The sequence below is a fragment of the Dama dama genome, chromosome 23, assembly GCF_033118175.1.
Source record: "Dama dama isolate Ldn47 chromosome 23, ASM3311817v1, whole genome shotgun sequence".
Lineage (NCBI taxonomy): Eukaryota > Metazoa > Chordata > Mammalia > Artiodactyla > Cervidae > Dama > Dama dama.
In genome coordinates, this window is record NC_083703.1 from 62,260,977 (window position 1) to 62,275,657 (window position 14,681).

At 43.5% G+C, this 14,681-nt stretch overlaps 1 protein-coding gene across 3 annotated transcripts in view; it reads left to right on the plus strand.

Moving 5' to 3' along the window:
* Positions 1-11,472, plus strand: part of MAPRE1 (microtubule associated protein RP/EB family member 1) — a 28,694-nt gene extending 17,222 nt beyond the window's left edge. For all 3 annotated transcript variants that reach the window (XM_061127071.1, XM_061127070.1, XM_061127072.1), the window contains 4 exons: positions 193-400; positions 2,960-3,081; positions 7,874-8,026; positions 9,762-11,472. In XM_061127071.1, coding sequence (XP_060983054.1) covers positions 193-400; positions 2,960-3,081; positions 7,874-8,026; positions 9,762-9,818 — 540 coding nt within the window. In that variant the 3' untranslated portion in view covers positions 9,819-11,472. The remainder of the gene's footprint in view (positions 1-192; positions 401-2,959; positions 3,082-7,873; positions 8,027-9,761) is intronic.
* Positions 11,473-14,681: the final 3,209 nt, after the last annotated feature.

A 14,681-nucleotide genomic window follows, 5' to 3' on the forward strand; every position in this document is an offset into this window, starting at 1 on the left:
GTTAAGTTCTTTGTGGAAGGTAAATTGAATGAAACTTGCTCTACAACCTTCCAGGGGCTTACTGAACATTTAGTTCTTGCCTCTTTGTCTCCTTTTAGCAGAGCTTTATACTGATTTTGATGAAGGTGAACACCTTTGATGCTTGCCAGAAACCTCTTGCTTTGAACTAAAGAATCTTATGTTTTTCTGCAGATAATTCCTGTGGACAAATTAGTAAAAGGAAAGTTTCAGGACAATTTTGAATTCGTTCAGTGGTTCAAGAAGTTTTTTGATGCAAACTATGATGGAAAAGAGTATGACCCTGTAGCTGCCAGACAAGGTCAAGAAACTGCAGTGGCCCCCTCCCTCGTTGCTCCTGCTCTGAACAAACCGAAGAAACCTCTCAGCTCTAGCAGTGCAGGTAAAAAACAAACCAAACCGTCCCTGCCCACAGACAAATAATGCCATGTCCAAATAATGGTAGTCTAGGTATTTATTCATTCATTCAGTATTTACCCAGAAGTGTTTGGGTAGCCATAGGCTTAGGGATCTTAAGTAGCATAATCCCAGCCTTATGGCAGGAGCATGGATTGTGACATCAGGGCCCTGTGTTTGTTCTGAGATCTCTGGAGCCTCTATAAGCACTTCACCTCTGCCCTGTTTCCTCCTCTGTAATAGGGGAATTTCAGTACTGGCCCCAGAAGTCTGTTCTTGAAGCCTGAATGAGTTACTGTTCGCAGTTTTGCCAACACTCGTTGGTTGTATGGAATAGAAATCCCTCAGGTTAGCTCACATAAAGGAGAGTTAGTTGGAACACAAGGACATTTCATCTTAGAGCCCTGGGTTGGGAAGTTGCAACTGGACCTGAAATCTCAGAAAAAAGAGCTTTCCAGGTCCCTCGGGGGCTGTTCTTGGTTCTGCATTGTCCTCCTGTCTGCAGAGCAGCTACCTGTGCTTACTCACGGCTTCCCTGCCCTTCCTAGAACCTCAGCTGCCAAGTTCTGTGATGCCAGCAGAATCTAGGAGGCAGGGGAAGGCTGTTTTTAAGAGACTGTCTCTTGAAGTCCCGGCCTAGTGGGTTTTCCCAAATGTGTTTGTAGTGATACACTCACAGAACGTGTGTGTACCTTGTGGAGCGGTGGGTGTTCTACAGACGCTAACTCCTTTCCAGAAGGTGGTAAGAACATTAATTAAAGTTGCATAGTACCTTGAGAGAGGGCCTGATCTATCTGGTAGGTAGAGAGGGATGTTGCGTGCTTTGTAATTTTTATAGCTTTATTGAGCTCTTGATTGACTTACTGTACAGTTCACACATTTAAAGTATACAAGTGTACAATTGAATGGTTTTTAGTACATACATAGGTAATGTTATACTATTGCCATGATCAGTTTTAGAACATTATCATTACCCCCCCAGAAGAAACCTCATGTGCGCCCAGCATTAGTCACTTGGCATTTCACCCCAAAACTCCCTCCCTGACAGTCCTGAGCAACTGCTGATCCTCATTGGATTTACCTATTCTGAATATTTCTGAATGGAATTATAGAATATGTGGCCTTTTATGTCTGACTTTTTTCATTTAGCATAATGTTTTCAAGGTTCATCCATGTTGTATTATGTTATCAGGACTCCTTTTTATGGCTAAATAATATTCCATTGTGTGGCTGTAGCACATTTTATTTATTCATCAGTTGATGGTGATTTGAGTGCTTTCCATTTTTAAGCTATTATGAATAGGGCTGCTGTGACCATTCATATACAAGTTTTTGTGTGGGCATACGTTTTTATTTCTCTTGGGTGTGTGTCCAAGAGTACATACTCTTGGAGCAGAATTTTTGGGTCATGTGATAACTCTGTTTTAACCTTTGGCAGAACTACCTGACTGTTTTCCAAAGTGGCTGAACCATTTTATTTTCCCAAGCAGAGTATATGAGGGTTCAGATTTCTCCAGATATTGAATACTTTGATTCTTCAGCTTCTTAGAATGGGGAATTGCATAGATAACCCTGTGCATTTCATATTTCAGATGCTGCTAACAGGCATGTGGAGACTTGGATTAAGTATTTAGTCTTCAGTTTAAACATATGCTAGAGATCCTCCAGCGGAAATGCCTGTTACTCTGGGTGGCCTTAAGGTCATATGGTTGTTGAATAGTTTGGAATGTTAGGAAGACTGAGGTATTTCTAAACCTGGCATAATATATAAACTTTGCAAAATATTCGTTGAATGAATAACTAAAGTCACGAATGATAAATTTGCCTTGAGGTAGCCCATTCCTGATTATTCTTTATTATTTTAACTTATCAATAGATTCGCCCCTTTACTGTTTTTTCCTTGTCTTTGCTTTGGTCATTCTTACTGAGAGAAGTCTTTCTATCCTAGTCAGTGTGCTGCTTTTCTCTCCTGACCCTCTAAACACCTTCTTAACCGGAATCAGGAAGGGGTTTTGAAGCCATTAGTGGTCAGAGCAGTCTCTACCCGCTCGCTCATCTCCTCAATCGAAGGAGTGTGAGGTTCTGAGTTAGGAGACACCTTACTTTCCAGATGGGGTGTCTTGGGTGCCCCACAGCTGGGGCTGTGAGCTCCTGACGTGAAGTTTCCCTTTGCTCTGTGAAGCTGCCTGTCTGTGCCTTTAGTTGGAGCTGGGGTTCAGGTAGTTCATCAGTTTGTACCAGGTTGACTTTGCCTTTTTCAGATGATAGTCCAGTCCACCCCAGCGGAAAAAAGACCACACCTAAAGACTTACTGCCAGCACGAAAGATCATGGCTAAAATTGGTACTTCCCTGTGCTGCCAGGATGCAGAACCACTTTGGGTGATCATGGGGTGTAATCTTGCATGCTGGGCTCTCAGCGGTGGGTCTCTTCACTGCATAGCTGTGGAGAGCAGTTTGTCACAACCTCCTCTTGTTATCTGGTGGGTTCTTTTTGTCTTGAAATTTTTGCTCTTGGAACAAAAGCCAACTCTGTTCCTCTCTCAGCTCCACAGAGGCCCATTGCAACACACAGAACTACTGCAACCCCTAAGGCTGGCCCGGGTGTGGTGCGGAAGAATCCTGGTGTAGGGAATGGAGATGACGAAGCAGCTGAGTTGATGCAGCAGGTAGGCATCTCCTGTGTCCACAACAGGAACCCTTTGGGGGAAGGGGCGCTTGCTGCCCTGAGCGGGGAGCTTGGTCTGTGTTCTTGTGGGAAGACCTGCCTTGTCTGCGTATCACAGCAGTGCTCGTGACATGTGTCAGGGCTTTGGGACCTGTGTGGGGACTGTGAGTGTGGACATGAAGGTGGAAGAGGGGGGACGGGAAGCTGTTTCTAAGCTTGATTGTTTCTATTAGAAACCAGTATCTGTTTGGAAATGCACGCATAAGGTAGAACCCTGTTGAAAGTCTCTGGAACACTGTCAGGGATCCTGGGGTTCAGAGAATGTCTCTTGAATTTTGGCTCTGACAGGAGATGATGTAGAGCTCCTTTCTAAGTAATAATTAAAAAAAAATATTCTGCAGTGTCCCTGCTGAAATCCTGGGTCACTGGAGAATCGAGTGGAGAGTGGCAAAGCCTATGGCTTTTCTGTTCTTAATAGGTAGATGATTTAAAACGTCTTCTTTTAACCTAGTAAAGTATCTGAAGACAGTTGGTAGAGGCCTCTGTGGATCAGAACAAATTTTAGATTTTTAAACATTTTCTCACTAATTCTTATAGTTGTTTTGTTTGCTTTTGGATGATCCTTGTAATTAATTCCAGTTTTAAAAATCAAGGATGCTCTGTAATTCTTATGTTTGGGAATGAACCTTTTCACTTTGCTGAAAGCCAAGTCCTAAAGCTTGGGGGAATTAGCCTCACTTTAATCCAGAACCTCTTGTGACCCAGACCATACTCTGAGGAAATCAGGACATAAAAGCCTGCCCCCAAGATCACATTTTTTTTTTCTCGTTCTTTGATTTGTGTGTGCCCATGGCGTAGGTGCCTTGAGAGGGTGGAGGTGACTGGGTCGGCATCCCCGTTGTTGTGGCGGCCTCAGGCACGCGGTGGGCACTGTGGCTGTGAGTGCAGGAGTCCTTGAGGGTGAGGAAGCGTCCCCGGAGCTGCTGGTTTCCAGGCACAGGTGTACATAGAAAGTGGTGTCAGAAGTAGAGTAAAGGGGTGTCAGTACTGAGACTCGGTGGCCAGCACAGGGTTGGCCTCACGCTCTCCAGAAGAAGATGCAGTGGATTCCATGGGACTGCTGTGTGAGCGAGCACTGGATTTAGGGGGGTGTAGATTTGCAGCCGGTCCTGACTCTGCCACTTCTAACTTGGGGCGGGCGAGTCACTTAACCTCTGAACTCACTGCCTCATATGCAGCGGGGCCAATCCTTTACTCTCGGTGGTTGGATGGATTTTACAAGCTGTTGTTTTGCCAAGTGCCTGGATGGGTTTGGAGTAAATGGGGTAAGTGGGGGTGGATGAAAGACAGTTGTGATTATTATGGTTCTTGTCTGTGGTCTTGATAGAGTGAAAAAGGTTTTGAAATATGTTTTCAAAGTTCACAGGAGTCAGATTTTTTTTTTTTTTTTTTGTGAAATATACAACTGTTAACAGCAAAAACAAAACTAGCATTTTTAGAGTGCAGGTGTCAGTGCTCTACTAAGCATTTTGCTTTCGCTTTTGCAGCATTTCTGTGAGGGTTTCCAGAGAAGGACAGCAGTGCAGCTCACATCCAGCCTGTCCAGCCCTGCTTCAGAAATAACATGTGTGGCCAGCACAGGGCTTTGATTTTTATCATTATTATTTTCAATGTGAAGGATTTTAGGTTCTTTGCAGGTTATCAAAGTCCTGTGCACACACTGTTACTGACTCCCATGGCTCGTATACACGATCTCTCTGACCCTGAGAGTATTTAAAGTGGTGCACTTGATAAAGGGATGGAGGTCTGGGGGACATGACCATATTGGTCCTGAAAAGTGGAGCCTCATGGGCTTGGTGGGCAGTGTTTTCTACACAAATTACCTTTTGGTGTTCATAGCCTTAGGAGAGCTTCAGTGATTCCATATTCGTTTTTTTAAATGTAATGAATTTTTATTGTTGACTGCACTGGATCTTCACTGTTGTGCGTGGTTTTTCCCTAGTTACGGAGAGCTGGGGCTGTTCTCTAGTTGAGGTGCACAGGCTTCTTGTTGCAGGTTGGCTTCTCTTTTTGTGGAGTACAGACTCTAGAGCAGTCTTTAGTGGTTGTGGCACATGGGCTTAGTTGCTCCAAGCCATGTGGGATCTTCCCGGACCAGGGATTGAACTGGTGTCCCCTGCCCTCCAAGGTGGGCCCTTGACCCCTGGACCACCAGGGAAGCCCGATTCCACATTCTTAAGTCATCCTGGGGAAGTGTACTGTTAGTTGACTCTAGTCCAAAGTAACACAATTCAGTAGAAATAGAATTCAGTAGAAATAGAATGTAAACTGGAAATGTGAGACATACATGTATAGAACTGAAAGTTTTCTGGTAGTCACACTGAAAAAAGTAATAAGAAACAGGTTAATTCTAATAACACATTACTTGATATATTTAAAGTATTAGCATTCTGACGTGATCATTACAAATAATTATCAGTGAGATGTTTTACATTTGAACACTGTACTGGGTCTTTGAAATACAGTGTGTATTTGATAGTTACAGCCTGTCTCAATTGCACTGGCTACAATTCAAGTGCTCAGAACACCACCTGTGGTTCATAGCTACCGTATTGGCCAGTGCCAGGTCTAAAACATTCTCCTTGGGCTTCTTAGGTTCCAGCTGTTACTTCACTGTAAGAGGATTGTATGCTTGTTGACTGTTTCCTGTGGGTTCATGGTTATTGAGGGATGTCAGGGAGGGTTGCTGCCTTGGCCTTGTGGGTGGGGCCTGTTGGGCTGGTTTCTGGTGCCCTGAATGATTTATAGGTGGGAGAAGGTTTCAGTGGGCTTATGGGGGAGGCACCGGTGTAACGTGCGTGTACAAGTGGGCTCCAGGCTGCGTGCCGTGTTAAATGCTTCCCTTTCCTTCTCATGTGATTACAGGCCTCTTCTCTCACTCGGGGGCCTTGGGCTGAAGATCCAAGCAGCTCTCACTGCTGGGGATAGTCACCTCTGATCCTTTTGTCCCCTTCTCCCCCTCTGCTTTGGGAGTAACTGATGGTTTAAGGAAAGGCTACAAACAGCACTTAAAGCAGGGGTGGGGAGAGTGGGGGCGGATGAATTATTTTGTTTTGCAGGTGACTAGGTGGTGTTTAGTACTTTATTGAAATTTTTTCAGTTATTTTTATTTATTTTTAAATTATTTATTTGTTTTTGGTTGTGCTGGGTCTGTGTTGCTTTGTGGACTTTTCGCTAGTTTCAGAGAGCGGGGGCTACTCTCTTGTTGGGCATGTGGACTTCTCATTGCAGTGGCTTCTCTTGCTGCAGAACACAGGCTTGGTTGCTCTGCGGCATGTAGGATCTTCCTGGATCAGGGATTGAACCTGTGTCTCTTGCGTTGGCAGGGGATTCTTTACTGCTGAGTCAGCAGGGAGGCCCCTCAGTTATTTTTAAAAGTGATTCCTGTGGTTGCTAGAGGAATAGTGAGAGTGTCTAGAACCTTGTTTCTAGAGCCTTGATTCTGGATCGGTCTGTTCAGGCCTTTGATAGCAAACATTGAAATTAAGTCTGACAAAATGGTCCTGGTGGTTCCAGTCACCTGCTCCTCATCTCTGGATGCCTCTCAACTGCAGGTTGTGAGGGGGCGGGACCTGATTCCTTTGGTTGGGCCTGGCTGCTGCTTCAGGCGGTGGGGAAGCTGGATGAGCTGTTTTAGTAACTAGACGTTCAGAAGGTGGATTAGATTCCTGTAGTGCTTCTGGCTCTCAGAATTCCACTGCCCACATTGTTCTCAGCAGCTGCACCTTTGATTCCCTGGCTGGGCTTTCCATGGCCTTAGCCTCTAAGGCCTGTGAAGATTTTATATTGTACCATTTGCCATGTAATTTGCTTTCAGTGAGAGTCATAGTTGAATATACTGGAATGAAGACACACTGGACTGTGAGAGTTGTTTTATGACTTTTATTACTCTTGGCTGAACAGAATCCTGACCCATTCATTGAGATTTGTTTTGTCATTGCCTCTTTGTGGAAATTAGAGTCCCTCAGTGGGGCTCCTGGAAGATCCTGTGGCATGAGTGGTGAGCTGACGATATGCTCAGGGATCTAGGGGTGGAATATGGTGGGGTGTGCCCCTTTCGTCTGCTCTTGTCTCTCCCTTTTGAGACTGTCTTGGGGGAGAGAGTGACGCAGGGACCCTTTCATCATAGGGTGCTTTTCTTTTGAGCCATGGATCACACCCTAGCCCCAAGATATTGGGGAGAGAAGTAACTATTGAGTTTCTGTGCCCAGGTCCCCCTCAGTACTAGCCATCTTTGGCCCGTATTAGTTGTCTTTAACTAGTTTTGCTCTCCTGCTCATCATTTCTACCCTGCTCCCTTGGACCAGACCTTCTCTTACCGTTGACTTTAGCTTGCAGAAAGTCCTGGACTTGACTGACCAAGTGTCCTGGTATGGACTCAGTATATAATTGGCAGCCACTCTGCTGGGCCAGGTTGTGGATTCTGCTTCTATATTTGTCTCAGCACCCATGCCTTTTTCTCTTTGATCTTGTCTTAGTCTCTGAGAAGTGCCTGCATGTTTCCTCATGTAGCCTGTCCTTTCACGGGAATTGTTATAGTCAGAGTGCCATGAATAAGCCCATGCTATTGATCTGGGGCTGAAGAAAATTGACATCAAATTAAAATGGGAGTTTTGTCCTTGTTAGAGAATTGGATGAAAGATCACACATCTCCGTTCGGGTTGAAAGTTTAATCTGATGTCCTGTTGGTGTATGAATTCTAGGTGTCTCACCCTTTCTAATGTTTTGTGCAGGTCAACGTATTGAAGCTTACTGTTGAAGACTTGGAGAAGGAGAGAGACTTCTATTTTGGAAAGCTGAGGAACATTGAGTTGATTTGCCAGGAGAACGAGGGGGAGAACAACCCTGTGCTGCAGAGGATCGTGGACATTCTCTACGCCACAGACGTATGTGCTGACTTGGGGATGTTTTCTTGCCATTTTGCCACCTAAGAGAAAATACATTTTATCTGGTGGTTTTGGCAAGCTCAGTACTGATGCTTGTTGTGTTTCAGCATAGCATTCATTTAAAGACTTCATTGTTGACCCTCAGAGTAAGCCAGAGGGGGTACTTCACCCACTGCCTTGAGGTCTGAAGCCTTTGAGGCTGGCACAGGACGGTGAGGTGGCCAGCTGCCCTGCTTCTGTAGCTTGTGGCCATTGGTAGGTCACGAGTGCCACCAAGTGCTCTTAATCCTGCCGTCCCCGCTCCACCCCGCTCAGCTTGGATCCCTCAGTCTGAGTTACTGCCTCTTTTTATATGGCCCCAGGTGTGCCCTGGAGAACCAGGCGCATGGCCCCTGTTTGATGTCTGCTGCCCACACTGGAATGTGCCTGGTTCCCATTTCTCCACACTGTCTTGTGGTCAGGTCTCTTGGGAGTTATGTGTATTCTATAGCTGAATAGGAAAAACTCATTTTCCCTGGATTTAGGATTTGACATTTTGCTCTGTCCACTATTTAATGGCTATAATTATTAATAATTCTTTTGCCATGCCCAGCAGTGTCTTGAGGATCAAGCTATAGTCTGTCTTGTCTAAGTGTTTCACAGTATGTGGCCATGTACAAATACAAGGTAACATTAGTGTTATTAGCAATGTCCTCTAAATGTATTAAGTGAATTTGGGGTTATTAAGACTGATGACTGAAAAGTTGATAATTTGTTCAATAAATCTGTATTTCAGGCTTGTAGTGTGCCAGATAATGCAAACAAAGGTAATGATGATATAGGTGTCTTTGGGTTTAGTCCAAGTATTATTTTAGTGGAGTTATACATTAAGTAGATTTAGCCATAGAGGTTTAGTTTAAAAAAAAGATAGTGGTTGAATGGGGAGTCTTTAAGTTTTTATGGTGGTGTAGCCATCAGCTCATGCCAGATGCCTGGAGTGAGTGTGAGGTGGGAGTCACACATCCGAGGTTTCCCTTGCCGCTCGTGTTTGGTCAGCCTTGTTAGTTGTGGGTAAACAGACCACCCACAGCACCTGCAGTAGCATGCAGGTTCCTTCTTGTTGTTCAGTCAGTCATGTCTGACTCTTTGTGACCCCATGAACTGCAGCACACCAGGCTTCCCTGTCCTTCACCATCTCCTGGAGCTTGCTCAAATTCATGTCCATTGAGTCAGTGATGCCATCCAACTGTCTGATCTTCTGTTGTTCCCTTCTCCTAAGGGGGATGCAGGTTCCTAAGTGCAGTCAAAAGAAGGCATGAAGGAAAAGCTGGCAGTGTGGACAGTTTATTGAGAGGACATGATCTGGTACTATTATGGTGACTTAAGGGATTTTTGAGGGTCAGTTTTCTTAAATAGCTTTATTGAGGTTCAGTTGGTGTAATGAACTACATGTATTTAAGTCCAACTTGATGTATGACATTGCCATCATCAAGCCAGTGGACACATCCATCACCCTGAACAGTGTGAGGGTGCGTTTGTGCTCAGTTTTGGCCTTCTGGGCGATGTGGCTCCACTGCCTCGCTAATAGAAAAGCAGCCACTTGGTCTTGTGCTGTTCAGTGCCAAGTGTGTGGTAGAGACAGGAAGAACCGTTGACTTTCAGAGGCTTCAAATATGAGGAAAGGGAACTTACAGTAGAAACTGATCTTTCATTCAGTGTTGAATAATCGCTTTCCCCTCTCATCTTCCCATTTCAGGAAGGCTTCGTGATACCTGATGAAGGGGGCCCACAGGAGGAACAGGAAGAGTATTAATAGCCTGGACCAGCCGAGCAACATCCGAATTCTTCACTCCAAATCATGTGCTTAACTGTAAAATACTCCCTTTTATTATTCTTAGAGGACTCACTGGTTTCTTTTCATAAGCAAAAAGTACCTCTTCTAAAAGTGCACTTTGCAGAAGTTTCACTCCTTTTCCAATAAGTTTTGAGTTAGGAGCGTTTACCTTGTAGCAGAGCAGTATTAACATCTAGCTGGTTCACCCAGGGAACAAAGAGGCTGACCATGGGGCTCACTTTGTGGATGCTGGTAGCACTGATAGCTGGAGAAGGTGGAGACCTCAGTAGAGAAATGTAAAGACTGATTTGAATTTTAAGTTAATGTGAAATCTTGGCAGAGAACGTTTTAATAAATAAATGCCTTAAGAGTATTTAAAAGATGCTTCCATATTTCAAAATACAAAATGTGTGTTTGACATTGTGTCTGGGAAGGAAGGGCTGGAACCTGGAGCCTTTGGGACCTGCTGTTCCCAGCCTTCGCAGGACTGCTTGATCCTCATAAGCCCAGACATTGGCCCAAAAGCAAAATTTGAAAAGTTATTTTGTAAGCCATTTTGATGTCCTTGACCAATATAGCATGCCTACTAAGAAGCAAGAGGCATTGTTGCCTGGATGAATAGAGGGTGTGTTTCAGGCCTGAGATGTCTGAGTCAAAGAGCTTGATTTTCATTGAGCATTTCTCTGGTGATTTTTCCAGTTATCCCTGATAATTCTGTGTACTGTGTGTGTTTTTTTTTTTTTTTTTGGAAATGAGGTGTGTCCAGTTTTTAAACCTAACAACTACTTTTGGGGACTTGCCCACATCTCTGGGATTTGAATGGGGGCTGTGTCCCGTTTTACTGTCTTTTAAGTTTACATTTAACATGTTCCTCTTCTCTGCTCCCCTTGCCCACTGGGGACTCCTCTTTGGCTCCTTAAAATTTGCTGCTTAGAGTGGAAGTTCAGCAGGCAGGTGATCATACTGCAAGTTCTTTCTGGACCTCTGGCAAAGGGAGTGATCAGTGAAGGCCACCACTCCCTTGGGATCTGCAAGGCTGGGTGTTTTTTCGGTACCTGCTGTCCACAGCCCTCCACTGTTATCAGAATACTTTGCCAGTGCACTAATCTCTTTGGAGATAAAAATGTTAGCGTGTTACTAAATGTTAATTTTCTTTTGCAGAAAATATAGTACCATGTCTGAATTAATTATTAATATTTAAAATATTTCATTCCTTAACTCCCTCATTTGCTTTGCTCACAGCTGACTCAGTTCCTTTGGCAGAATTCTGCAACATGTGTGTCACCCACTACTGAGATTGTTCAGCCCCTGATGTATTTGTATTGATTTGTTTCTGGTGGTAGCTTGTCCTGAAATGTGTGTAGCAAGCAGGTATTTTATGATAAAATTGTTGTGTAGTGCATGCTCTGTGTGGAATTCAGAGGAAAACCCAGATTCAGTGATTAACAATGCCAAAAAATGCAAGTAACTAGCCATTGTTCAAATAACAGTGGTGCTATTTCTCTTTTGTGGCCTTTTAGACTTTTGTTGCCCTAAAATTCCATTTTGTTGGGAACCCATTTTCCACCTGGTCTTTCTTGACAGGGTTTTTTTCTACTTTTAAACAGTTTCTAAATAAAATTCTGTATTTCAAGAGTGTCATGTCTTCTGAAATTTGTCTTGCCCTGGGTATTTCCTTTTAGGTTCAAATGATAAGGTAGCCGGCCATGCTTCTTCCTTAAATTAGGGCTGATCTTTTGAAATCCTTCACTGTTTTTTTCAGATGTGCTTATTTCTAAGGCTGTTTCTTTTTTCTTCATTCAAACAGGACACTTCTAAGCCTCCTGCTGTTTTCACACTTTCATGTTACTGTGAGAGGGCTTTCAGAAGTGTGGGGCTTGGCCTCAATGCCATGGAGCTTTTTCAGGCTGTTTCCTTCAGAGAAAATCTTCAGGACCGAGAGCTTGGTGGATACCATGGGGCAGTACTGTTGTATTTTTTCCCCTGAAATTGTGTTTCAAAGTCAGTAAACGCAGCCAATCTATAACAATCCAAAATCATCTTTAAAAATTCTGTACTCAGAAATGAGTTCAGAAGGTGATGTACTGCTATTTTCAGTATGAAATAAATGGGCAGAAGATAAGTTTTCTGTATGATCTTTAGGGTACCGACCACAGTTACAGATGATCTGTAAACCAAACTTCATGATTTTCACTAGGATTACATTCATGTTACTTCCTCTAGAAGTTAACAGTATGATATCTTCACTGAAATGTTACACACTTCTGTTACACAGAAGGAATTGGATACCATGTGTGTTGATTGATAATCTGTAAGAAGATATGTCCAGGAGTGCATGGAGTTTGTGAATAAAATGTTGAGTATTCTCAGCTGAGAAGTTACCTTGGAAAGAGTGAAGCTGTTACTGTGTGTACTTCTGACCTAGTAAGTCCATTGGCCTGGCTCTTTAGGCTGAGGCACGTAGTGTTTAAACGGGTCTCATTTAGGTTAGGTCCTGGGTACCGTGATCTTGAATAAGCTGCTTGGTTTGCTTGGCAAGGTCTGTGTTGTATGTAGGATAGGTAAACAGATGGCTGGATTTGGATTTAGGATTCACTCATGCTGGTGGTCCTCAGACTGATGGGTTTCAGAATCACCTGTGGAACTTGATTGACATAGAATTTCTAAAGTCCAATTGACAGAAATTCTGAGTTAGGCGATTAGAAATCTGCATTTTTGCCAGGTGCGGTGGCGCGCGCCTGTAGTCCCAGCTACTCGGGAGGCTGAGGCTGGAGGATCGCTTGAGCTCAGGAGCTCTGGGCTGCAGTGCGCTATGCTGATCGGGTGTCCTCACTAAGTTCGGCATCAATATGGTGACCTCACGGGAGCGGGGGACCACCAGGTTGCCTAAGGAGGGGTGAACCGGCCCAGGTCGGAAACGGAGCAGGTCAAAACTCCCGTGCTGATCAGAAATCTGCATTTTACTATGTGCCTCAGATGACATGGTTTAATGTAATCTTCAGAGTTAATTTTCGTCTTAACATTTATCTCTGCAAGCTCAAATGTAACTGGCAGGGGGGTGTCAGGTTGGAGTCCTTGTAGATTCCTCCTAGCTTCGTGACTTTTAAGCTATTAATAATTGATCTCTTGTTCTGACCTGTAAAACAAGGATGGCAGTGTTGACTGCAGTGCCTCCCTCACCGGGTGCTTGTTGACATCAGATGAGCTGAGAACCAGAAAAGGTGACCACAGCGTTAGAAAGCGCTGCTTGGTTCTTCGGATTCAGTTTGAAGTTTATGATCAGAAAAGCTTAGGCCAGGGTTTTTGTATCCTGAGAATTCAAGCAGGAGATTCTTCAGATAGGCTTTGAGTATTTTGTAAAAATTACAAGTAACAAGTTCTAATTTTTTTTATTTTCCCCCCAGCTTGGACGATTGATGAGTGCAGCTCCTTTCTTTTGAGATTATCATTTTCATCCCTTTTTTTCCCCCAAGTGAAATCATGGTCTAAACACACCTTTCACCTTTTTCTTTTGAATGAAGATTCAGTGATTCAGTAATTCAGATTCATTGATTTAAAGATAAGTGTTTTCTTCAGGATATAATGTGTTGGAAAGGAAGCAGTTTCCTTTCGCTATACCAAGATAAGTATAGGGAAGTTTTTCTTTAAGGATTGTTTTGAGATTTGGTATGAAGAACTCCTTTTGTGATGGTTACCATAGTTCAGCATAGTCTACAAACAAAACCTTAGCTTTAGGCCTGATCAACCTGATCAGATTAGCTTGCTAGTATGTGGGTGACCCAAATCTGACTGCTACCAGCAGAGTGGAAATGATTGCTTTGAGCCAAGCTGAACCTGAGCCTGAGCCTGTCTGTGGTCAGTGTTCTGAATCACCAGTCATTCTGCTGGTCTGGCACTGTTCCCATTGATTTAAAATCAGGCGTATATTGTAGTTTTGAATTCATACATTACAGTTACAGAGTTTTAAAACCTGATGAGTTCATGTTTATTTCGGACACTTGCTGCTCTTTTCTCAGTTTTCACATGTGAGATTTGAGTATGCAGAGTCCTTTTCTGAAGGAAAGCCCACAGAAGAATTCTGTGCTTTTACACTGAACCTGACCATTACCCCACATGCCTTCAGCCAGATTGTTAAGCAGCTATAATTTGTGAAGGTCTGTTTCCCTTTTGGCTTAATCTGAGTTGGAAAGCAGTGTTACCTTAGCCTAGCATACAGCTTTCTGTTGAGGTTGTGGTCAGGTTGCTTCACTAATTTCGTTATCTAGATAAGCAGGTCTAACCTTAGAGTTGGAATTCTGGGCCCCTTATTCCAGGACTATGTATATATACATATAGAAATTTTAAAAATTAAAATAACCTATATTTCTTTTGAATTGGAGGCTCCGAGGTTCTGAAATATAAAATGAATGTAGCCTTCACAAACATGTTTCTGGGGGTAGGGTGAGAAAAAAAAAATCTTTTATCTTGTGATCATAGGAAGAGCAAAGCAAGTTAGCCCTCAAAGCCTAGAACTTCGTAAATGGCATTGAGAGACAGAATTACAGAGTGATCTGTCAGCAGTTTGAAATTCTGTAAGATGTCTTACCTTTAAAATTAAAAAAAAAAATTGTTCCTTCTTCCTGGACGACTGAATATTTCTCACGGTGTATGTAGGAATTGGTGAGGATAGGCTGGATGCAGGTATGAAGAAGAGGAGAAAGAGCAATTTACTGTATTTGCTGATGTTTTTAATTTTCACTTCTAGTGGGAGAATGAGATTTGGGAAGCTGGTAGTGAGGTTCAGTCCACCAGGGTAGATCTTAACAAAGCTGTCTTTTATGTCTCTTACTAGTTTCCAGCAGG